Source organism: Pelodiscus sinensis, chromosome 21 (genome assembly GCF_052426305.1).
Source record: "Pelodiscus sinensis isolate ZL-2025 chromosome 21, ASM5242630v1, whole genome shotgun sequence".
In the NCBI taxonomy this organism is placed as follows: domain Eukaryota; kingdom Metazoa; phylum Chordata; order Testudines; family Trionychidae; genus Pelodiscus; species Pelodiscus sinensis.
In genome coordinates, this window is record NC_143072.1 from 21,918,355 (window position 1) to 21,940,835 (window position 22,481).

A 22,481-nucleotide genomic window follows, 5' to 3' on the forward strand; every position below is an offset into this window, starting at 1 on the left:
ACACACCCAGGATTTTCCTTCAAGATTATCTGCATAGAGGCTCCCAGTAAACAAACCCTCCGGATCAGTCTTCCTGGCGGAGGGAGGGGACAGAACCAGCCCCGGAGCGGGGGAGGAAGGGGTTTCGGAAGAATCACTCGTCCGGGACTCAGTTAAAATCACAGCTCCGCAGTCACTGCTCAGGAGGGCGAGAGCGCTTCTTTGGAGGGATTGTTGGGGTTCTCTGCAGCGCCCTATCCGAGCAAACCCACCGCTCTGGGTCTGGGGTTTGTCTTCGCCCCCCCCCTTCCAGAAACAGCGGCGTGTGCTTTGACATCGCCCCCCTCCACGCTGGGGCGCCCCGAGAAATGCTCCCCGTGCGGATCCCCCCGAAGAGGTGTCTACAAACCCAAGTGTTTAGGATCAGGCCGCGGGGCACAAAGCTCAGCGCATCCCGCACTCTTGGCCACTGCAGAGCCCCCTCCCCAGGCCACAGACTCCGGCCCCTCGTTTTCCACGAGCCCGGGGGTGGGGGGACAGGCTGGGCAGCACTCACCGCCCGGCTCTGGCGTGTGACTCTGGAGCGCCATTCACTCCGGCCCCTGTAGAACGCAGCGTATCCAACTCCGCCGCGCCAGTGACCTCGGGGATGGGATTTAAAACGGCGATGCGCCTCCGCAGTCCGGGCTGCGCAGCGCGCTCGCCTCCCTCCCTTCCCCCCCCCCCCCCCCCCCCAAGATTTCCGAGCCTGTTCTGACTCCCTGCGCTGTCTGCTGCGGTCCGGGCGCGCCGATTGGCATGCCCCGCTAGCGCTGGTGGGCCCCACCTTCATGTAGTGTACAGTGGCTGGCGTACACTGTCCAGTCTTAGTGTATTCGCCCCCCACCCCGCCGCCGCTCTCCTCCACTTCTTATAACATTAGGGGTTGGCAAATAAAAGTCGGGGCTTTAAAGTGAGGGGGTTACGGAACTGAAAAGTCAAAAGCCACTTTTATTCGAGTCCTTACAGGTCAAGGGGGGATAACTCAATACAGCTCTTTTTGGGGGGGGTTGTTTTCAGATTTCTCTAGCATGAAATACACAACGGGCGCACACAACTCGCCAGCTCACACAGGCTAACTGGCATTCAGACATGCCCCATAGCTTAGCAGGGCGGTAGGCACACAGAGCCCTCTCTAGGCGCGCACACACAAGCACACACACACACACACAACCCCGCTGGCACGCTCACGCTTCTTTATGCCTCCAGCGCCCGTTCACACGACAGAGACAACCCCCTCCCCCACGCCACATTTCGGACACACGCGTTACTTTCTCCTCCGGGCCCCTCCTGCTCTGCCAGGCGAAGCCGAAGTGGCGGGCTCTGGTTGTGCTACTTCGCACGGTCTGATGCGGTCCCGCTAGGTTTTCCCCAAGTCTCTCTGGGCTGCCCCGGCGCTTCTGTCAGCAGCTCCCCGCGTGAGAAGCGCTCCCCGCCGGCAGCGAAGCCAGCGCTGACCCGGTAGGCGGAAAGGAGCGGGGGGTGGGATTTCGAGCCCTTTTCTCTGTCATTGGTTAATATTTTATTCTGTTGACATGTTTTCTTACTGCCGCTGCTTCCGACACCTTCTTTTTTTTCTTTCTTCCTTCCCTCCCTCCCTCCCCACCCCCCTTTCCCCAGATCTTGGCCGGAGCTGTCAAAACCACGCCTATGGAGAGCCACAATTGGTCTGAAACGCGTAAAATCAGCAATCAAAGGGGCTTGGCTCATTAGCGAGGGGATCCGCGCAGGAAGGACATGTGAGAGAGTCACAGTTTTACAGAGATCAGGACAAGATCTCCCCCCATTTCCACTCCGCGTCCTTTCGCCCAGCGCAGCCTGGCCGGGGGCGCTCATGCCGGGCTAACTCTCTGCCTGCCAGTGGGGGTGTGCGTGTAGGGTGGTGCCCGTCCCCCCCAGCCTGGCAGAGGTGGGGAGCCTTTGGAAAGCCCCCGACGTGCCCGGGCGCCGCAACGGTTCGGCTTTTGTGTCTATTTTAGCGCAGGACTCCGCCGCGCCCCGCGCCCCGCTAGCTGGCTGCAAGACCAGCAAAAAAAAAAAAAAAAAAAAATACCCAGCATCATCAAGGAGCTACCGCTATCTCCCCCTGCAAACGGGCAGCGTCAGACGCCAGGAGCTGCCTTTCTTCCTCTGCGCCCAGCTCTGCGCTCGCCTCCTCCAGCGGCTGGGAAGGAGGCGAGAAGGCAAAGGGAACCCCTCGTTTCTCCAGGCTCGGTGGATGCCCCGATGAGAGATCCAGCCTTCCCGGGGACTGCAATGGCTTATCACCCTTTCCACGCTCCCCGACCGGCCGATTTCCCCATGTCCGCCTTCCTAGCGGCGGCCCAGCCTTCCTTCTTCCCCGCGCTCGCTCTGCCTCCGGCCGCGCTGGCGAAACCCATGCCGGACCCTAGTTTGGCTGGAGCCGCCGAAGCGGGTTTGCACGTCTCGGCCCTGGGACACCATCACCAGGCGGCCCATCTGCGCTCCCTTAAGAGCCTGGAGCCGGAGGAGGAGGTAGAGGACGACCCCAAAGTGACTCTGGAAGCCAAGGAGCTTTGGGACCAGTTTCACAAGTTGGGGACGGAGATGGTGATCACCAAGTCAGGAAGGTAGGAGCACGATCCCCCCACGCACGCACCCCGGGGTAGAGCCACGGGAAAACGCTACGGTCCTCCCTTACCTATTCTGCCACCCCCTCCTCGCACCTGTGAAATAGACCAGCGTTAGCAGAAAGCACATTCGGAACGAGTCGATTTCACTGATTAAGCGCCACGCAGACTGGATTTGGGGCTTTTTTTTTCTTCCTTCATTTATTTATATTTCTTGACAGGGTTCCCTCCCTTCGAGGCTGGGAGGAAGCAGCTGATGAAAAAAAGTCTGATTCGGTGACTGAAATACAAATAGGAAATATATTAATATTGGATGTTTCGGGCTTCCTGGATTTTTGTATCCACTTTCATTTAAAAAAAAAAGAAACAAGATTCTAAATTCCATGTGTATGCAAGAATGGAAAACCTTCATCACAGATTAAATGTGTGTCCCGTTCACTTGTTTAATTTCGTAAAATAGAAACTATTAGGTATAGGTAGACCTTGAATAATTTCTTCACTGCATGACTGACCTATATTCAGAACTGGCTTTCCCCCCTCCCTACACCTTTATTTAAATCTGAACAGCACTTAAAAATTGTAAAAAAATAGGTTTGCAATAGCTCATCTCTCCTTCCCGCAGTAGTTCTAGCTTTAGTAGTTTTTCTCTACGTTAGCTCTCTTTTATTTTACGTTTAGGTTAGGTTTTGAGAGGGATTATAAAGTTGTTTTTTAAAATTTTTACCAATTTGCTCCGTGAAAATATTGGGAGGTTAGGAGAAAGGAAAGTGCTTTAATTTGGATCAAGAATGCACTTTTTTATCTCTACTCTGTTTCCTGAGCATTCCAAGTTGAGATTTCGCCTTTTTTTCTCTCCTCCTTTTCTGTCACGCGAATGAAGCGAAACTTTGAATGTAAAGGAACGGCTGGTCAGATTAAAGCAAATCCGGTGTGTGCACTTTTTAGAAAAATGGCAAAACACTAAAGGGCAGGTTTCAAAGAGCAGGCTCGCTTCCCCAGGATTTAATCTTCAAGGAAGTTTGATTTTTCATAACCCGATTCCATTATGTCTCCGCTCTATTCCGATTCGAGAGTTCAGCTGCAAGTTTATTTTTAAACGTTGCTTCTAGCTTTTAGATGCACTTTGAAAGCGGAGGCCCGAGGTCTAGCCTTTACCGTCTAGACACAGATAGTGAACAATCTGACTCCAATGTGCATTTCAAATTTCCTTAACAGTGCAAACAGAGAGAGAGACACAGGGCTGGGTAGGGAGTGGGTAGGTTTCATACCCTTCCTGCTCCTTTTCTTTGCCTGTTTTGTCCCGAAACCCACCGACCCCCCTTATGCTTCGGATTCTATTTAATACGAAATTGTTCTCTTTCTCTTATTGCCTTTTGCTCTCTCAGGAGAATGTTCCCTCCCTTTAAAGTGCGTGTGAACGGCCTGGATAAGAAGGCCAAATACATTTTATTAATGGATATCGTGGCTGCGGATGATTGCCGGTATAAATTCCACAATTCGCGCTGGATGGTCGCGGGGAAGGCGGATCCCGAGATGCCCAAACGTATGTACATCCACCCGGACAGCCCGGCCACCGGGGAGCAGTGGATGGCCAAGCCTGTTGCGTTTCACAAACTCAAGTTGACAAATAACATCTCGGACAAGCATGGATTTGTGAGTATCCCTTCGACAGAGGGCGTGGGGCATCTTTAGGGCGGGCTGGGATTGTGCGAGGAAGCTTTGGACCTGGCCACATAAAGTGGGGTGTATGTGGTGTGTGTATGTGCGTTTGTGTGGTCGGTGTGTGCGTCTGAAGGAAACAGGGAAAGCTATGTTTGGGCAGCACAGAAACTGCATAATATTACAACACACACGCACACAGAGCTGCTATCTTTCCCAACATATTTCTGGGCGGCACATTTCATACCACATATATTGATCACTGGGGGGGGGGGGGGGTTGTGAAAAAGCCAACAAGAGTCCAAATTTTGGGAACTCCTGGGCCTCCCCTATTGTCCTTTACCACCTCCCTCAGTGCTCTCTCAAAACAGACCTACTAGGGAGGGAAAAGAAGGGGTCTTGCAGCGTTCACTTGAACTTTTCCCCTTTGCAAATGGGCAAAATATTTGCCCCCACCAGCCAGCTCAGTTTGAATGTGCGCCTATCATCTGTAAATAGTAAATCACCCCGAGCTTATCAGGACGTTTTAATTCATAACACACATAGCGTGCCTTAAAATGTATGGGATCCATCACTCTTAATTAAGATTAATCGCCGGGTAGTTTGCGTGTGTGTGTGTGTGTGTGTGTGTGTGTGTGTACACACACACCCCTTCCCTGCTCGCTGAGGCCTTGGAGTCAGTATAAACCGCCAGTCCCAGACACATGGCGCAAACGTGAAGGCAGCACTGTGGTGCCCCGCACACACTAACTTCAACCGCATCAGAAGGGGTGGAGGGGAAATGTGAGTGGTTGCACATTAGAGATGTCATGGGGGAGGGGGGCTGATCTGGGGAGGACCCTGACATATTCCCCATTTAAATTCCAGGGTGAGTTATTGGAAACCATGTGGGAACATCCATTAAACAGTGGAGGGGGAGGGGGCCTGAGAGAGACACGGGCTGGGCCATTGCGAAAAGTGGGAATTGTTTTTCAAAATAAACTTTGGAAGGAAGAATCATCCAGACCGTGGCATTGTGGGTTTAAATCCGCACGCCCTTTGCCTCGCGTTTGAGTCAGCCCAGGGACGCCAAACGGGCCCATTCGCCTCCTTTCAAATAGGCCAGCTCCATTTCCCTCACTGGGCCGGATCCTGCCAGCCCTCCCCGCATTCCCACGGCAGCTTGCTGGGCTGGGAGGGGTCATTCTCCACGCAGGTAGTTGCACAGCTGCTCTGTAACCGCCGGGCAACAAGGCCATTCCCTTTACAAGACCCCTCTCCAGACGCTGGGAGAGACTGGGGCGCGGGGCGGGGGGGGGGGGGGGGTATGTGTGAATCTGTACAAATATTTAGGGATTAAACAGCCTCCGAAATGAGGTCGGGGGGGGGGTCTCTGAGCGGATCTCAGTGCGAGTGGGCAAGTGGTCTTTTTGATCGCTTGACTTTTCTTGCTGGAGAGGACAGGAGCGAGAAAGGGACAGAGAAAGTCCTTTAATAACCCGGAAGGGGGAAGAGTAGTTTGCTTGTTTTGCTTCGTTTTGGATGCAGAATCGCCTCCCTTTCAACGAAAGGTAAGAGGGGGGAGCAAAATAAGGAGCCTTGCTCTACAGGTGCAATGTAAGGAGAGGCCAGTCTGCAGATGGGCAAGGCTGCAAAATTCAGTCTCTCGGGGATCTTGGTTAAAACTGGCATTGGCATATCTCAGCAGGCAGATGGCTGGAGTTACCCACCTGTACTTGGTGTCAGTGGGAGTAGGAAACGCTCGTTTTGCTGTTCCAGGAAACGAGTCTCGCCGAAGAGGAGGATTTTTAAAGTCTTCCAAACGTCCCTATTTATTTTTGTATTGATCATCTTCCTCAGACTGGGGGCAGGGGGAATCGAAGCGTCTTAGCAATTTGCAAATCTCCACCGTATCTAGTACTCTCTGAACTAGGGAGAGAGATGGGTTTTTACTTCCATTAATGCCCGGTGCAGGAGGGCGCGGGGCGGGGGAGGGAATCAGAGCTAACAAACAAGTTGTCTTTAGCCTTTGGACAAGTATTTGGGGCGATAAAGGGGAAGTTCAGAGTCCTAGGTTTTTGATATGGTAATTAACTAGGATTTGGAGATGTGGGTATGTCAGTCAAGGCATGACACGGGCAGTCCAACGCGGGGGGAGGGATGCAAATCAACAGCAACATGGGGAATATACGCATGAAAAATCACACAGGTGAGAGGTAGGTAAATACGGATTCATGCTACTTTTCCTGGTTAGCAAAACTGGAATGTTAAAGAATTCTTTGCTCGCTGTTTATCTAAAGAAGTGTGAGTCCATAGTAAGGGAGTATCATAAACAGCGTTTGCTACTAAGGAAAATCTAGTTCTATCCCACATTTTAACAGTTCCTCTTCTTCAGTTAAACATTCCTGGCGTGTGTGGTTCTCCAAAGGCCGGCGTGTATTTAATCCGAAGGTTCGGCGTCTGGTTTGTGCCATCTGGTCATGGAAGGAATGGATATTTTTTAAAGGAATGCAGATTTACACGCCTGAATGGGAAATGTTTGCACCATTTCCTTTATAAATCCCGTCTAGATAACATCAATATTATATTGATCCGGCAGGCCACGGGCAGGTGACTATTTGGGGGTTTAAAACGGAGATGTTTTTCATTGCCTACTCCACCAAATTAAGTGACAATTATTTAACCACTCGGCCGTAGTGTTTTACAATAACTAAGGATTCATCAGGCAGCCGCAATTTTTGTTTTTAGTAAATACCGTATTTAATCCCGAACACACCAATTGACAGAATTATTAAATCAAGACCAGGCAAGAAGAGACTTTAATGGCGTGATTTAAAAGGGAGGGGAAATCATTTAGAATTTGCAACCATTGCTTTTCTTTTTCGGAGCAATGTAAGATCATTAAAAGGTGTGTTTGATTGTAGGCTCTTTCAGGTCGTGGCTCCGGGTTAGAAATATTTCCAACTGCTCTAAAAGATATAAATTTAAAAACTAAGAAATAAAGCAATTGCTTTGACTGCTGGCGACAGTTTCAGATACCTGGTTGGGAAGAAAAGGCTTGTTCATCTGTAATATCTTAATCCGAGTCGTAAATTTCACTGTGGCGATGGCGGGAAATATTTTTTTATTCACTCTTCCAGTAGTTGATTTGGGAACGAACATCCTTCCCCGGGCAGGCCACTGCCATGAAATAACCCACTTCTGAAGAGTGGGAGAGAATTGTAGAAAAATACAAGTTGCTTAGAAATAGGTGCTGAAAACTGGGTGCCCCCTCCATTATAATAATCTGGGGGAGATTATCATCTTGCATTTTTAAAAGAGGGGCGTTTAAAAAGAAATCGCACCAAGCCCTTCTCCCAAGTAGACTGATTATTAGTATTATTATTACTATTCTTAAGGATTAATCTCTTTTGGGGTGAATGGAGAATCCTGCCTCAGGCTGGACAGGAATTTTGCCGGCCAGGTGGGTTTTTATTTGCTGGATTTCAGCCCTTCCTTCTGTTCCCAATCCACAGACCATATTGAACTCCATGCACAAGTACCAGCCCAGATTTCATATCGTGCGAGCCAATGACATTTTGAAGCTCCCCTACAGCACCTTCAGGACTTACGTGTTCCCTGAAACTGACTTCATCGCGGTCACTGCCTATCAGAACGACAAGGTAGGGGCGGGCAGCGGGCTTCGAAGGGAACTTTTGGTTTGGAACAGAGAGGCCGGGATCCGACCCCGCTTCCGCTGAATTTCTGGACTGGGGGCGGTAGAGGGGGGTCAGGATCGGTCCCACGAGCATGGAGCGAGCGAAGGACCTTGGGGGGGGGAGGGAGTCGCTGGCGGTGGCGGGTTGAAGGCATCCCACTATTTGCCAAGCGCGTTTGTTAAACTCGGGGGGAGATAACAATCAAAGTCGAGAGTTCATTGTGTGTGTCCCGATTGGCCTGGGCCAGCCGGCTCCAGCGTGCTCGGGGACAATACCTGGCCAGGGGGAGCGATCCCGCTGAAGCCCTACCCCTCCCTTTTTTTTCGGAGCGTGGGCAGGGGACGGCACATTTTTGCGCTGCAGCTTTCAGGGACAGAGATGAAGCAAGAAGGGCTGGAGCTTTGGCTCCGGATCACATGCACACGAGGAAAGTCGGTTATCTTGCCAGATTCACCAGGTTGGCTTTTCACTGGGGGGGGAGGACGGAGGACGGAGAGCAGCAAGCGAAGCTGCGGAGCTGCAGATCCCTGGCTCTGGGGTTGGATCTTGCCCGTTTTTTGGCGTCTCCACCAACCCTTCCCGAAGAGAGTTTTTTCCTCCCCCCCCCCAAAAGCGGCCCCGCACCTCCCCTCCAGGCTGCTGATGTTAATTGACAGGCCTGTCGGAGGGTCCTGGTGGGCTCGTTTCCATCGTAAAGTTTATGGCAAAGAGTCACAATCGATTAAAGGCCACTTAGGCGGCAGCCGCGGAGCGAAGAGCTACCCGGGGCCACTCAACACTTTCCCCAGCCTGGTTCTTTATGATGGGCTCCCACCGCGCACGAGTGACCCACCAGCTCGCTCGCTCCCCCCCCCCCAAACCCGAGCATCCTGCAGGTTTTGCAAGCTAGGAGGGTGCACATCACCTGCCCCCGGCTACTCCCCTCTTCGCGATAAAACCCTGCTTGGGGAGGGGTTTCTGACCGGTGCCCTATAAGATAATGGATGGGGGGGGGGCGCTTTAAGGCTGGGGTATGGCATCCGCCGTGCTAGCTATGCACTGTCCCTTCCCTGCTGTCTGTATTGGCACCAAATAAAGACCCGCTGGGTGGGGAAGCTGGAGAAGTGAAAAGGGGCTGGTAAGCAATTTGTTTTTACAAAAAATAATGCGGGGAAGCGCAGGCATGCATTTTTAAAGCAAGCATCTCAGGGACATATTTCAAAAGCATGAATTATTGAAGGCCCTCATGTCGCCAGCCCCAGAAGTTCGTCTCTGGGAGAGATAAGAATAGCTTTTAACCAAGGCAGCCGGGTGGAGTCGCCATCTTCCCTCCAGGGGGCCGTGAAAAATAACTTCCTATCATTAAAACTCGATGAATAATTCAAGCCAAACCTCAGCATCATTTTTAATAACGCATGCGGTGTGTTAAACCGGGGGCTTTGCGTGTTCCCAGCCCTTTGCACCAGGACCGAAATGGGGCGCGACATACTGCCCTTTGGAGGTGAGCGTGGGTCTGCCATCCACCTGCAACGTGGCCCTGTATTTTTATTTCCCGCCCCTGTTCAATTACTAATATTGGGCTCATCATTGACTCTTTCAAGGGTGGTTTGACACCTCTTTCCACGCAGTCCAAAAGTGTGGAGGGAGGAGGAGGGGAGGAATATCTAAACCCACTCAAACATTGCCTCTGGGATAACTTATGCATTTAGCCCCCCCTTTCTTCCTGCACTCACAATCATTCCATCTGAGGAAGTGGGTTTTGCCCATGAAAGTTTATGATATTGTATGTATATTATGCATACACACACAGTGCCACAGGACTACATGCATGCACACACACAAACACACACAGGGCCCACGAAAGCTCATGATATTGTATGTATATTATGCACACACACACACAGTGCCACAGGGATACACACACACACACACACACACACACACACACACACAGAGTGCCCAGGAAAGCTCATGATACTGTATGTGTATTTGCACATACACACGCAGTGACACAAGGCTACACACACACACACAGCCACAGGACTGCTCCTTGTTTTTAAAAGCTGTTTTTAAAGTTCCAAAGTTTTTCTAGTTGTGGACTAACTGGGCTACCCTCTCTGAAGCGTTTAAAGTTGCAGGCTAACAGGGCTACCCTCTCTGAGACTTTTATGCAGTTTATTGTTTTCTTTCAGATCACCCAGCTGAAAATCGATAATAATCCTTTTGCCAAAGGATTCAGAGATACGGGGAATGGAAGGCGAGAAAAGAGGTACCAGTTCGTAGCCAAGCTGGAATGTTGTAGTGTAAAATGGATAGTGCCTTGTCCCCTTATTTGGGTTTGGATTTCCAAACGGTACTTAAAATATTTCAGTGGGGACTTTTAGTGGAGCCCAAAGTAATACTAAGTGGAGACCTCAGTCCAGCCCCGTATTTGCATTCCCTTCTTTCCCTTCCCCCTGAACAAGGCAGAAGGATGAGTGTCTCCATGGGGGATGCACCAAGAGAAGACATTTCCAGAAATTACTTTCTTCTTTTTTTGAAGGAAACAACTCACTCTCCCCTCCCTGCGGATGTATGAGGAGCAGTGCAAACCTGACCGAGATGGGGGTGAATCGGATGCTTCCTCGTGTGACCCTGCCCCACTGCGAGATACACTTCACTGCCCATTGGGAACTGCCCCAAGTCCCCTGAGACTCAACCGCAGCAGCCGAGGTAAATAGCCCAGCCGGTTCACTCCAGAGCTCAGTATGAACTGCAGAGCGCCTGCTAAAAAGGAAAGCAGTGATCTTTCTGCCTTGCCCTCTGTGGCCAAAACGGTCAGCCTCTAATCTGATTTCCAGCCCAAAGCCTTCCTAAGAATTGCTTCGAATTTGGGGGCGGGGGGTGTAACTGACACCTCTGAGGTGAACTGGGAAATTATTTTCCCCCACCTATTAGAACTTAGTGGTATTTTTAAGTCCAATCCGAATTGGAAGAGGAGGAAGACAACATCTAGATTCAGAAAATTGAACTTTAAGTCACTTTCCTGCCCTGTGTCAGATTTCAGGTGTGTGGGGGCTCCTTATTTGGCAGCTAAATAGGTGCCACTTTTAAATGCAGATTACAGACGGGTGGAGCGCATTCTGTCCCTCTTCAGAGCGATTGCAAATTCGGAGCTGACAAGTGGGAAGAAAAGTATGCACAAGCAATGAGATAAGGAGGGAGAGAGGTTGATCAGTACAAAATAACCAAGTGTAACAATTGCAGAAATGTAGTTAGGCTGGCAAGGGGGGAATGCAAACTTCGATTCTAACCTTTTCGTGTTGTAAATGCGTGTAAACAATCGGCTTAGTAAGTGTACTGCAATTATGTTCCATCTGCCTTACTGGCTCTCAGAAATCCTTTCTGGAGGGATATGCTGGTTGCAAAGGCTACATTAACCCCTCTGCACGCAAAAAACAGTTTTAAGAGGAAAGAACATCTACTAAAAGAAAAGAAAATCCAGCAGCTCACTCGTGTTTCCAGATACAACCTTTGGCACTGACACACAGTCAGTCGACTTTTGCTGCTTTTTTAAAACATCTTTTTCTGTTCTTTCAAGCCTGTGGTCTTTTTTGGCTTGCAAAAATTAATGAAATGGCAGCAATATTATTTACTTAGATAGCAGGGTTTTGTGACACATCTGCCCTCCGCAGATTTCCAGCTAGACCCATTCAATCGGTAATGAATATAACCGAGCGGCATGTCTACACTGCACAGCTATTTCGGGATACCGCTATCCTGCATCTGTTATTTCGAAATATTTATTTTAAATAATGGGGGTGCTATTTCACCATCCTGGTAAACCTGGTTGCATGAGGGTTAAGAGATGGCTCGGAATAGCCCCTTATTTCAAAATGTGGGCTGTGCAGACCATCACATTTCAAAATAAGCTATTTTGAAATAGATTTGAAATAAGACAGCAATTAGCCCAATGCAAATTGCGTAACTTATTTCGAGTTTAGGGTGCTGTGTAGATGCACCCTAATAAGGTGACTCCAACCTTCCTTTCCTTTCCGGATCACAACTAGTCGGGAATTGGATAAATCCAGTTGTGCAAAGTTTATTAACAAAATAGGCATTTTGCTACCTCATGCTACAGAGATTCTTGTGCCCATGCTCTGGTTAGTCTGTTTGGTCCCATTAACTAGTTTTCTCTACAAAATGGTGTGTTTTTTTACCAGTGCTTTCCCAGAACAGACCAGATATGCTTATTTCATGGGGAGGGGTGATCTAAGGGGAAACAACAACATGCCCATAACTTCAATTATTTTCCAATCCTGCCCATGCTCCCTTCCTTTCTGGTGGTGGTGTTGGCTTTGTTCTCACTGGCAGAGCACATCATGAGAGACAGACCAGAGTGAGGTTGAAGCTAATGGACAGGATGCTGTCAAGAGACTTTGGTTCCCCCCTAGCAAATATAGTCTCCCCATTTGGCAAAGCAGAGCTAATTCCCAGTTGGTAAAGGTTTAATTATTCCACTAAGGACCAGCAATGTCCCCTCTAATCTTTTTTCAATCCATGTGCGGATTTTTACCACCCAGGGGCAGAATAAATTTTATGTGCACCCAGGCCTGTGCAAATGGGCACCACTAGGAGAAACAACCAACCTGGCTGTGGGCAAATCAACTGGGTGGGGTTTGAATCTCTCCTGAGTGGCTGCACAAGCCCACAACTTCTAGGGCAGTGTTTCTCAACCAGTGGTACCAGTTCCCTTAGGGGTACTTGAGAGAAGTCTGGAGGGGTGGGTACATCAACACAACTGAAATTTGGAGAAAACTGAATTGTTGTTTTAAGTTTTACAGCATTTTATTATTTTTGTACTTTTTACACCCAAAAAATGTCATTGCCGCTACAATTACAAATGTGTTGTAATGACAGAAAAAAATTGTATGTGTCTGAAAACTGTAGATACTGGGGGTACTTATAATTTTTTAAAGGGGTAAAAAAGGTTGAGAAACACTGTTCTAGGGAACACTTAAGGACCATGGTTGTTGGGGAGATTGTGGGGGTAACCCCCGGAGTTGTGTCTGAGCTGAAATAGAGCCACGCAGACAGGGCCGGCTGGAGAAGGCAGGTTGGGGGGGGGGGCTGCTAAAAACGGGGGGAGGAGGAGAGGGGCGCAGGGAGCTGGGAAAGCCGGGGGCGGTTGCACTGGAGGGTTTCACACTCTGGCTCCCTTGCAGAGGAGAAATCCGGCCCGGAGAGCGACCTGGAGCTGGAGAAGCTGCCGGAGGAGCGGCCCAGCCCGGGCGCGGAGGAGACCAGCCCGCGGCTGCAGGAGCCCCGCAGCCGGGAGAGACCGAGCCCGGAGAAGCCGCCGGGGGGCAGCGGCGAGGCGGCGCGGGGGCTGGAGAAGGACAAGCCCGAGGGCCGGCGGAAAGAGGCCGAGGGCGCCCCCAAGAAGGAGGCGGAGGGCGGCGGGCCGGGCAAGGAGACCTTCGCCCCCTTGCTGGTGCAGACGGACAGTCCCCCGCACCTGACCGCCGGGCCCCTGCAGGGGCTGGCGCTCTCCGGCTTCCCCGCGCAGCAGTTCTTCAACCCGCTGGGCGCCGGCCAGCCCCTCTTCCTGCACCCGGGACAGTTCGCCATGGCCCCCGGCGCCTTCTCCGCCATGGGCATGGGCCACCTGCTGGCCTCGGTCGCCGGCGGGGGCGCGCTGGAGAACGGAGCCCTCGCCTCGGCCCAGGGGGCGGCCGGCACCGCCACCCCCTTCCCCTTCCACCTCTCCCAGCACATGCTGGCTTCTCAGGTAAGAGGGGCTGGAACCTCCCTGGGGACCCCTCCCCCCCCCCCCCCCCCCTTCTTACCCCCCCCGCCCCCAACCCCCTTCTTAACACCCCCCCACTTTTTACCCCCCTTCTTAGCCCCCCGCTTCTTACCCCACCCCCTTCTTAACACCCCCCCCCCCCGCTTCTTACCCGAACCCCCTTCTTACCCCCCCCCCCCCCCGCTTCTTACCCCGCACCCCGATTTACTCTGTTCCGCTTCCCCGCCTCTCCCCCTCCTCTCCTTCTGCATTTAATCCCCCACCCCCATTACAGGACGATCTGGTCGGGGTGGGAATCCGAGATGTGAACCCTCTTGGCCACCCCCCCCGCGGCCGTGCTTTGTGTGTCGGGGTTGGCTGCATCGATCCTCCGTGGAAACCCGCCTGGAGCCGGGGCAGTTCCATTGCGAATTAAGGCCTGAGCCCAGCCTTCCCCTTCCCCCCCGCGCCTTGGTTGTTCCCCTCTTTCCCCTTTGCCGATTGAGCCCCCCACCTCTCGGCTGTTTCCCGGTCCGGAGCAGGGAGGCGGGGGTCCCCTTGAAGTCGGATCCTGTTTCGACCCGTGCGCCTCGCAGCGCGAGTCGCGGCGGTTCCCAGCCAGCGTGGGGCTTTTAAGATGCAATCAGTGAATGAATGACTCCGCGAGACAGGGTGGGGCCGGCGCTTGGGAGCCTGTTGTCACCGACCAGGCGAGTCCTCCGGCCCCTTTACTTCCCGGAATGCTGTATCCTCCCCCCTTTGTTAGTGGGACACTTGCAGTTGGTGGGAACAAATCTGCATTGACTCCGCGGGGTGGTTCGTGTGTACGGAAGAGAACCGGTGTGCGAGAATTCCATGGGCGCCGCGCCCGTGTTGAACTTGGACTAGCTTTTCAGACCCGGAGTTGGTGCTTTCTAGCTGCTGGCTGGTTGCTCATGCAAACAGGAGCGAAAGGGGAATTAGGCACCCAGCTGCTTCTGGGCCTCTCCTAGCTCGGAGGGGGGAAACTGTAGTCAAACCCGGACTCCAGATTCAAGGCCATAGGAACAGAAGCAGCAGGTCTGGTTAGTGGAAAAGGCCCGATTCTGCCCATTGTTCCTAAGAGTCTTTATTTCGGTTGGGCAAAAGGAGACTGGTGCTGGCTTCAGAGGGCTTTTGTTGCCACCAGTGCTTTGTGCCTGTCTTGCCAAACCCTGGTAGGAAAATAAGACAGAGAGTCATTGGAGCTCTCTAATAATTCATCCAGCCTGCTTAACTATGCCCCATAGTGGGATTAAACATTTGGGAAGATGCACAGACCTGGGCGGGTGGCTCAAGAAGGCTACGTCTACACTGCAACACTATTTTGGGATACCGGAGGATTCCGAAATAGCTATCCTGCATCTTAACAGCAAGCCTGTTATTTCGGGCTGGTATTCCAACATCCCTGTAAACCTCATTCCAGGAGGAGTGAGGGATGTTTCAGAATAGCGAGTTATTTCAAAATTTGGTACCGTCGACACAAATACAAAATAAGCTGTTTCGAAATAAGGTCGAAAAACTATATGCAATTTGCGCAGCTCAAATTGCGTAACTTATTCCGATCTATGGTGCAGTGTAGATGCACCCAAAGAGGGCTCTCATGCTGCTGATGGTATCTTAATCTACGACTACACTGCCAAGCTATTTTGGGAAAATCAGCTATTCCCTGTCTTAAGAGCAAGCCTGTTGTACCAAAATACATATAACGGGCTCTCTGTTTCGACGTCCCTGTGAAGCTCATTGCATGAGGGTAAGGGACATTTCAGAATAGCACCTTATTTTGAAATTAGCTTGAAATAAGCTACACAGTTTGCATAGTGCAAATTGGGTAGCTTATTTTCGAGGTAAGGATGTTGTGTAGATGCACCCCTAGTGGGGACCTTTTAAAGGCACGGATTGATTTTGGCGTGCAATGGAATCTTTTTCGCAGGCTTTCTCTGGTAGAGGGTCCAGGTTAGAAGTCCTGACTTCCAGGGGTGCGCAGATGCTGCTCCTTGACTTTATTTGTATTTTATCAGGTCCCTTCTCCCCATTTATTACAAGATCCTTTAGGAACTCAACAGGTTCTTGTGCAGTGTCCCAGTTGAATGAAAGGCCATTTTTTGGGTGCCTGCAGCTATTTCAACAGATCAATTCTTTTGAGGGTTCCCTGACATCTGAATCTCTTTGACTGAGCATGGCGTGATTTGTTTGGGTAGAAGATTTGGAGTAAAAAGATGCAGGTGCTCGTATAGTGGTGGCATAGATTTATTAGAAGAGAGCAAAAATAATGAGTCCCATGGCACCTTAAAGACTAGGGATGCATCTACACAGCCCCCTAAACTCAAAATAAGATACGCAATTTGCGCTGTGCAAATTGCATATCTTATTTCAATTGAATCTTGAAATAGGCTGTTTCAAAATTTGGCACAGCTACACAGTGCCAGATTTGGAAATAACACACTATTTCGAGACATCCCTTATCCCTTGTTACAGGAATGGGGAAATAGCGCACCTGTTATTTCAAAAAATAACGGGCAGCTTGTGAAGACGTGGGGTAGCTGCTTCGGGATACCTCCAGTATCCTGAAATAGCCATGCAGTGTAGATGTACTCTCTTGGGCATAAGCTTTCGTGGGCAAACACTCATAGATCAGACACAACACCAGATAAGGTGGGATTCTGCCCATGAAAGCTGATGCCCAGCTAAATCTGTTAAGTTTTTAAGGTACTGAAGGACTCCTTGTTGTTTTTGTAGAGCCAGACTCATACAGCAGGGCACGGCTGATATTAGTAGGGAGAAGGCACGGCTGGTGGCATCTTCCCTGCCTCCGGGGGATGGAGAGCGGAGGCCCCAGGCAAATGACAGGGGGAGGGAGAGGGGGGGGGAGGAGGGAGAAAGGAGTGTTTGAAGAACACATTCCATTTCCATTAGTTAATGAGCTTGACTTGATTTCCCGCTGCTGCTTGTGGAAGGTCATTTATGCTCCCAGAGGACGGAGCTTCTCACCAACGCGGAGCCAATGGGCAGGAAAAGCTCTCTCTTGGGCTCTGTGTGGGAAATGAGACACTGGGGCCTGGCTTCTATGACTTCCTCCTGGCTTAAATGCCCAGGCCCAAGGCCTGCTGCCCTTTCTGTGGGGCACTGGTTGGTTCCCCATTTCTGCTTCCTTCCAGAGAACCGGATGCGGGTGCCAACCCCTTTCCCATGGAGTCAGCAGTCCCAGCTTCTTACCTTGGCAGTAGATTCTCTCCTACTCTCTTAATTTCCAAGGCCCCAGGGACACTCCCCTGGATATTCTGGGGTTGCCTAGGATTCTGCCCTCCCAGTTGTGTGATGTTGCCCCCCCCCCCCCGACCGTCTTGAAACTCTCCTCCTTTGTCTCTTGTAGGGAATTCCGATGCCTACCTTCGGCGGACTCTTCCCTTATCCATACACCTACATGGCTGCTGCGGCCGCCGCCGCCTCTGCAATGCCGGCCACCAGTGCCGCCGCTGCTAGCTCCCTCTCCCGGAATCCCTTTCTGACCAGCACCCGACCTCGCCTGCGCTTCAGCCCATACCAGATCCCCGTCACCATCCCGCCCAGCACCAACCTGCTCACCACTGGCTTGCCCACCAGCCTGAACCCAGCTTCGGAAGGCTCCAAGCCGGGCAGCAGCCGAGAGTCCAGCCCCCTGCCAGACCTCCCGTTGCACAAATCCAGCGGCCAGAGGGGCTCCCTCTCCCCCAAGAGCTCCCTGAAAGATTCCATCAACGAACTGCAGAATATTCAGAGACTGGTCAGTTGCTTGGAGAGCCAAAGGGAGGTGTCCCCCAGCAGGGAGTCCCCCAAGTGACTGGCCGAACTGCCACCATGCCAGCCCGGAAGGCTGAGAAGCACTGGGATTTTGTACAGCACAGTATGAATATTTATTAAAAAAAAAAAACAAGGGAAAAAAGGGGCAAGGGAGGGGGCAGGCAGTTAAAGACAGGGAAACAAATGTGATCCATCCAGAGACCCAGACAAAGCAGAGGCCAAGTGAATGATCCACAGGCAAAACAGCCCCTAGCCAGGAGAGATTATGGGAGACTGTTCCTTCCCCCTCTCCCCACCACTGCTCCACTCAACCCGAGGAGAATATAGCAGACAGGATCTCTCCCACCTAAACCCAATTCAGGGGAACATATGGAGAGGATCCTTCCCTCCCTGCTCACTTTGGACTCGACATCCATCTGGAAAAGCAAAAGGACTCCAAGCTGCAGTGTAACTTTTTTGATCAATGGATTGCCCCGAACACATACAAATTCCATGATGGCGAAAGAATGTACCAGTCAAAGGTGACTGAGGTTTTCTGTAGGGACTGACTCCCCCCCCCCCCCCTGTCATCTAAGGCAGACAATTTTGAGAGGAAAATAATAACTCTGGGAGAGCCTAGTAACTATGACCATGTGCGTAACCTGATTTGTTCAGGGGGAAAATGGAAATAAACTTTCTTCGACTCTTGCATCCACCACTGATTTCAAAGGCCACCGACACTCAAGACTGGTACCGGCAGTGTGCCATGGCAGTGTGATGGAAATCTACCTGTGTACCAGAAAAAAAATATTTATGAAATAAATGATAATGTGTGTAAATAAGCTATAAGGATCCCAGAATATGCAAATTGGTATTAATTTATTCAGTTGTACATTGGTGTGTACATAATATTTAGAGTTTAACTCCTCGCATTTAATTTTTTTTTCATTTTACATGAACATATATATTGTAAATGAAAAAAATATTTAGCTCTTTGTGATTGAAGGAGATCTTGGTTTCTTTAACTGTGTTTTAATATGTTGTTTATCCCGCCTTTTCTCCAGGACAATCATGTGCCATCAGCATAGACTTTTCAGTCATTAAAATTAGAGTTCAGTTCTTTAAGAAACCCTTACAAGGAAAAAAACAACAACATGTAATGAAAATCTCTTTACAGTGCGGGGTATAGGAAATGCAGGAATAAACCTCAGGTTTTTATTTTTCACTCCAGAACAAAAAAATATAATAAATTTAATATCACATGGCCTTTGCGCTATATTTGTTTTAAAATAAAAATATACATGATTTGAAATGTGCTGGTTATTCGGGTATCTATCTGTTCATTTTTATTTGATGAATTCTCTCACATCTTTCAATAAAAAATATTCAAAGAAGCTTTGCAAGTTGGTGTTTTTAACTTCTTGCATTTCAGAACGATTCCATGTGGGGTCTTTATTTTATTCTAACTTTTGGGGTAGGAAATTCTGACATACACACACCTCGAAATTTGAACAGCCCAGCAGGTCGATTTCTGAGGAGAACTTTGGATCACCCTGTGAAATTAAAACCACTAGCAATTTTTTTTTACGACAGGGGCAAATACAACCGGGGTGGTGGTATCATTCCTACTAATAAGCCTAGAACCTTCAATTTACCACCGTAAAAGGGGTTCAAGCGCTGAGCCTGCCCTTACGCACGTGCTTAACTTGAGCAGGAGAGCAGTGCTGACAAGTCAGGTGCTAATACCTGCTTGACTGTGTGCGGGGCGATGGGGCTTCATTCTGTTGTACTTAAGAAAGGGGATTGCTGGTCGTGGGCTCATGGCTGTTTCAGAATCGCCCTCATCCCCGCTACCTTTGCTTGGAGATTTGCTTTTTTAATGATTTGCCCCAAAGGGCTCAAACTAGTTCGTTTCTACCTGAAGGGTTCCTCAGATCGTATGAAAGCCGAGGCTCTGCTCGGCCCAAGTTCGGGGCTCCGGCAAGAAGCCTGGAGTGACTTACATTACCATATAAAGACTTTTAAATCTGAAACGTGGGGACTTTATTACGCGAGGGCTATGTGCGTTTTTTTATAAGTTCGTTATTATTTTCAATTAGAGGATGTGTAGAAAGCCTGCTACAAATCCTGCGAGCCTGCCTTTAATTTTGATCAGGAAAGATTAAAATGCTTCAATGCAGATAAACATCCGTTTCGCATTATTGAGATATAAACGAAAAGAAACCCGGGTTGATTTAAAGCGACAGCAGGAGATACCGTTTCCAGCGACAGGGTTGCAACATTGTACTGCGCGTTTTGTTTTAAGCTTAAAGCACACACGTAACATTGCAAACCGAGTCTCTCTCACCCACCCTTATTGCCAATGTAAACGGTTGCTCTTTGAAAAGTTGGCTGAGACGCATTGTTTATTTGCAAATATGTTTCCTATCTCGGTGGAAAAAGGAAGCTTTGTATTTTAATTTGGCTTTATGATATGCGTGTATGTGTGTGTGGTGGTGGGGGGGGGGAGGCTGAGTCTTATCTTTCAGCGGTTTGTTGGAATTCCCCTTCCGCCCCCCAAAAATCGAGTTCCAAGGGCCAGATTTTATGAGCTCCATGTTCCTGTTGCGAAATCGGTGGCTACCAAGTTGTGAGGATAACGTAAAACAACGCTGGGAGAGTCTCCAGCAAACCCAAAGTTCCGGCCAGTGGGGCGAGAGAGTCGTACACTTCTTGCACAGCCAAAGGCAATTCTGCTAACAGTGAATCACCTGGGGAACAAATTGACTCGTTCGCCTGACCAAAAAAACGCCAAAGCGAAGTGACTTGTAGCAAGCCCCCCCCCCAGGAATTCACACACAGAACGTTCTGTGACAGAACCCTCCCAACAGCTGCGAACACGCCGCGTTCGATTAATCATCTATCCAATGAGCATAGTTAGGCCAAGATTCCGCGTTCGAACCCAGTAGCGTGAGATGCGATGGCTGCTTGAGGCAGGAAGAGAGGGAGAGGAGAAGGTAGCAGCTCTCCTCTCCCCCCAGTAAATAATCCTTATTACACGTTGTCTTGTGGGAAGAGACTCCTTGTAGCCGCTTTGCGAACAGGCGTGAAGCACAAGGGACTAGAGAGAGGCGGTCTGGACTTCTCCTTGTTTGGCAAGACGCTGAAAGAAACCAGAGAGAAGTTTTCAATTGCTACCCAGGTAACAGGAAATACACGCCCAGTCGTTTCCCCCTTTCGGTCCATTTCTGTAGTTTTATATAGGATCGTTGGAGATCTCAAGGATCTAGTCTAGCCCAAGCTTTAGGCGCCCCATACACACCCTTATCCAGGTTTTTCCTGTAAAAACAGGGGTCTTCCCAATGAAATCTATTTAAATTGACCCCCTGGCCTTAAATCTCCGAAGAGGTCAGCAGGTCCTAATTTCTCTCTGGGTTGAGAAGAACTTCACGGCTTTCTGGTAAAGCAATAAAGGATGACATAAACAACCCTTTTCTTCACCAATTACCCTTTTCTCATTCTTGGGAAGATTTATTAGCCAAGTTGTTTGTGTTAGGGGAAAAACTTGGGTCGCTCGCCTAGCGGAGCTGTTTGGGGCGCCCTCTGCTGGCGAAATGAGTTAACGCGTCGCAAAAGGTCAGTCGCAAGGCTGTACTCTCAGCTTGGAAACTGGCCCTGTTCTAGGTAATTGTTCGTGAGATCTGCTTTCGTTTATACCACTGATGAGTCTTCCGTAAACGTAATTATTCCCCCCTATTTATTTAAATGTAACCTCTATGTTATAGTTAAAATATTCTCCTGTCTTTCTTAAACTATCTCTAATAGAGTCAAACTAACAGTCAAAAATACTCCTTTTATTTCAGCATGGTAGAAATAACTGTTAGTCTGTAAGTTTAAAAACAATGAGTAGCTCTGTGGCACTGTGGAGACTAGCAAAATATATAGTCTCTTGAGCTTTTGTGGGCAAGACCCACTTCTTTAGATAAGTTGGAATGGAAATAACAAAATCCAAGATAAATATACACCTTTAGATCAACCTTCCTTCAGATAAGCTTGCCATACCCAGTGTATTGCCATGTTTGTTATTTAGATGGTACCAAATTTAAAGACAATTCTAATTTTAAAATAAATAGAAGTGTCACTGATAAAATATTTAAAACAGTGACATTGGATGGGTGCCTAAGATAATAGAATGGTGACATTACAGGTGCAATGTGAATCTAATGGACATTGTAACATGCTTGATTGTTAATAATAATATCTGCAACTGAGTAATGGCTCCCCCAGTTTGACTCCCCCAATTTGGAAACTCTCTCTTCCTATTGGGAAGGAAATGAAGTTACTGAAACAGACTTTCACAATTATTTCTTTTGAACAAATCCAATTCAGGATGGGTAATATCTGGAGTCTGGCTTTAGGAAGTATAAGGAATATATTAGCGAAACAATTCACAGATGCTTATCAAGAAAGCAGTGTTTGCATTTACATTTAATTAGAGAAGGGCTGGCTAGAGGGAGGGATGAGGAAGGTAGGTTTAAAATAAACATTTATAGAGAAATATCTCCTATTCACATCCCCACATTCAAGAATAATGCCATCAGGTCTATTCTGAGGTTATGGCTGGTAAATGTTTAAATGTTTGCTTCCTTCTTGCGGCAAGTTGTTGTTGAGATGTTTGAGGTATAAAATGCCAGGGCTAGGCAAAGACTATTTCTAGACTGGCTGTGTATATCAGGAAGTTCCTCTATATCCTTCAGCAAGGAAAGGAATAGGGTGTCTGTTGCACTTTCCTTGTGAGAAGCCTTGCCGCTGGAGCCAAGCTAAACGGAATTGTCGTCTTTGCTGCCTGGCTGACGTTATCATGCAAGGCCTCAGTGTAACGAGGCAAAGGGGGGTCTCTATATAGGCCCAGATGGTGGGCCTACATGGCTGTCACTGCAGGGGGCCAGATCTATGCTGGTAGGTCTGGGAGCAAGGTGTGCTCAGCATCCAAATGCTCCCATTTCTCTGGATGAGGTCCAGCATCATCTTCAC

At 49.5% G+C, this 22,481-nt stretch overlaps 2 protein-coding genes across 2 annotated transcripts in view; both read left to right on the plus strand.

Moving 5' to 3' along the window:
• The first annotated feature begins 1,900 nt into the window (after positions 1 to 1,900).
• Positions 1,901 to 18,862, plus strand: TBX2 (T-box transcription factor 2). Its single transcript, XM_075904726.2, has 7 exons — positions 1,901 to 2,609; positions 3,995 to 4,262; positions 7,763 to 7,909; positions 10,117 to 10,193; positions 10,467 to 10,636; positions 13,129 to 13,694; positions 17,083 to 18,862. Exons 1-7 carry the CDS (start codon positions 2,245 to 2,247, stop codon positions 17,527 to 17,529), a joined length of 2,040 nt encoding a protein of 679 aa, XP_075760841.2. The 5' UTR covers positions 1,901 to 2,244; the 3' UTR covers positions 17,530 to 18,862.
• Positions 18,863 to 19,986: 1,124 nt separating this feature from the next.
• The window catches only part of TBX4 (T-box transcription factor 4), a 151,836-nt gene continuing 149,341 nt past the window's right edge, over positions 19,987 to 22,481 (plus strand). The window contains exon 1 of the mRNA XM_075904729.2: positions 19,987 to 20,649. The gene's annotated coding sequence lies outside the window, so the exon portion shown is untranslated. The remainder of the gene's footprint in view (positions 20,650 to 22,481) is intronic.

Excerpts from the sequence above, each read along its gene's own strand:
- TBX2 (XM_075904726.2), top strand. The coding sequence starts at position 2,245 with ATGAGAGATCCAGCCTTCCCGGGGACTGCAATGGCTTATCACCCTTTC. Across the intron at positions 2,610-3,994 it reads GTGATCACCAAGTCAGGAAG|GAGAATGTTCCCTCCCTTTA; the intron begins GTAGGAGCACGA and ends TTGCTCTCTCAG. Across the intron at positions 10,194-10,466 it reads AATGGAAGGCGAGAAAAGAG|GAAACAACTCACTCTCCCCT; the intron begins GTACCAGTTCGT and ends CTTTTTTTGAAG.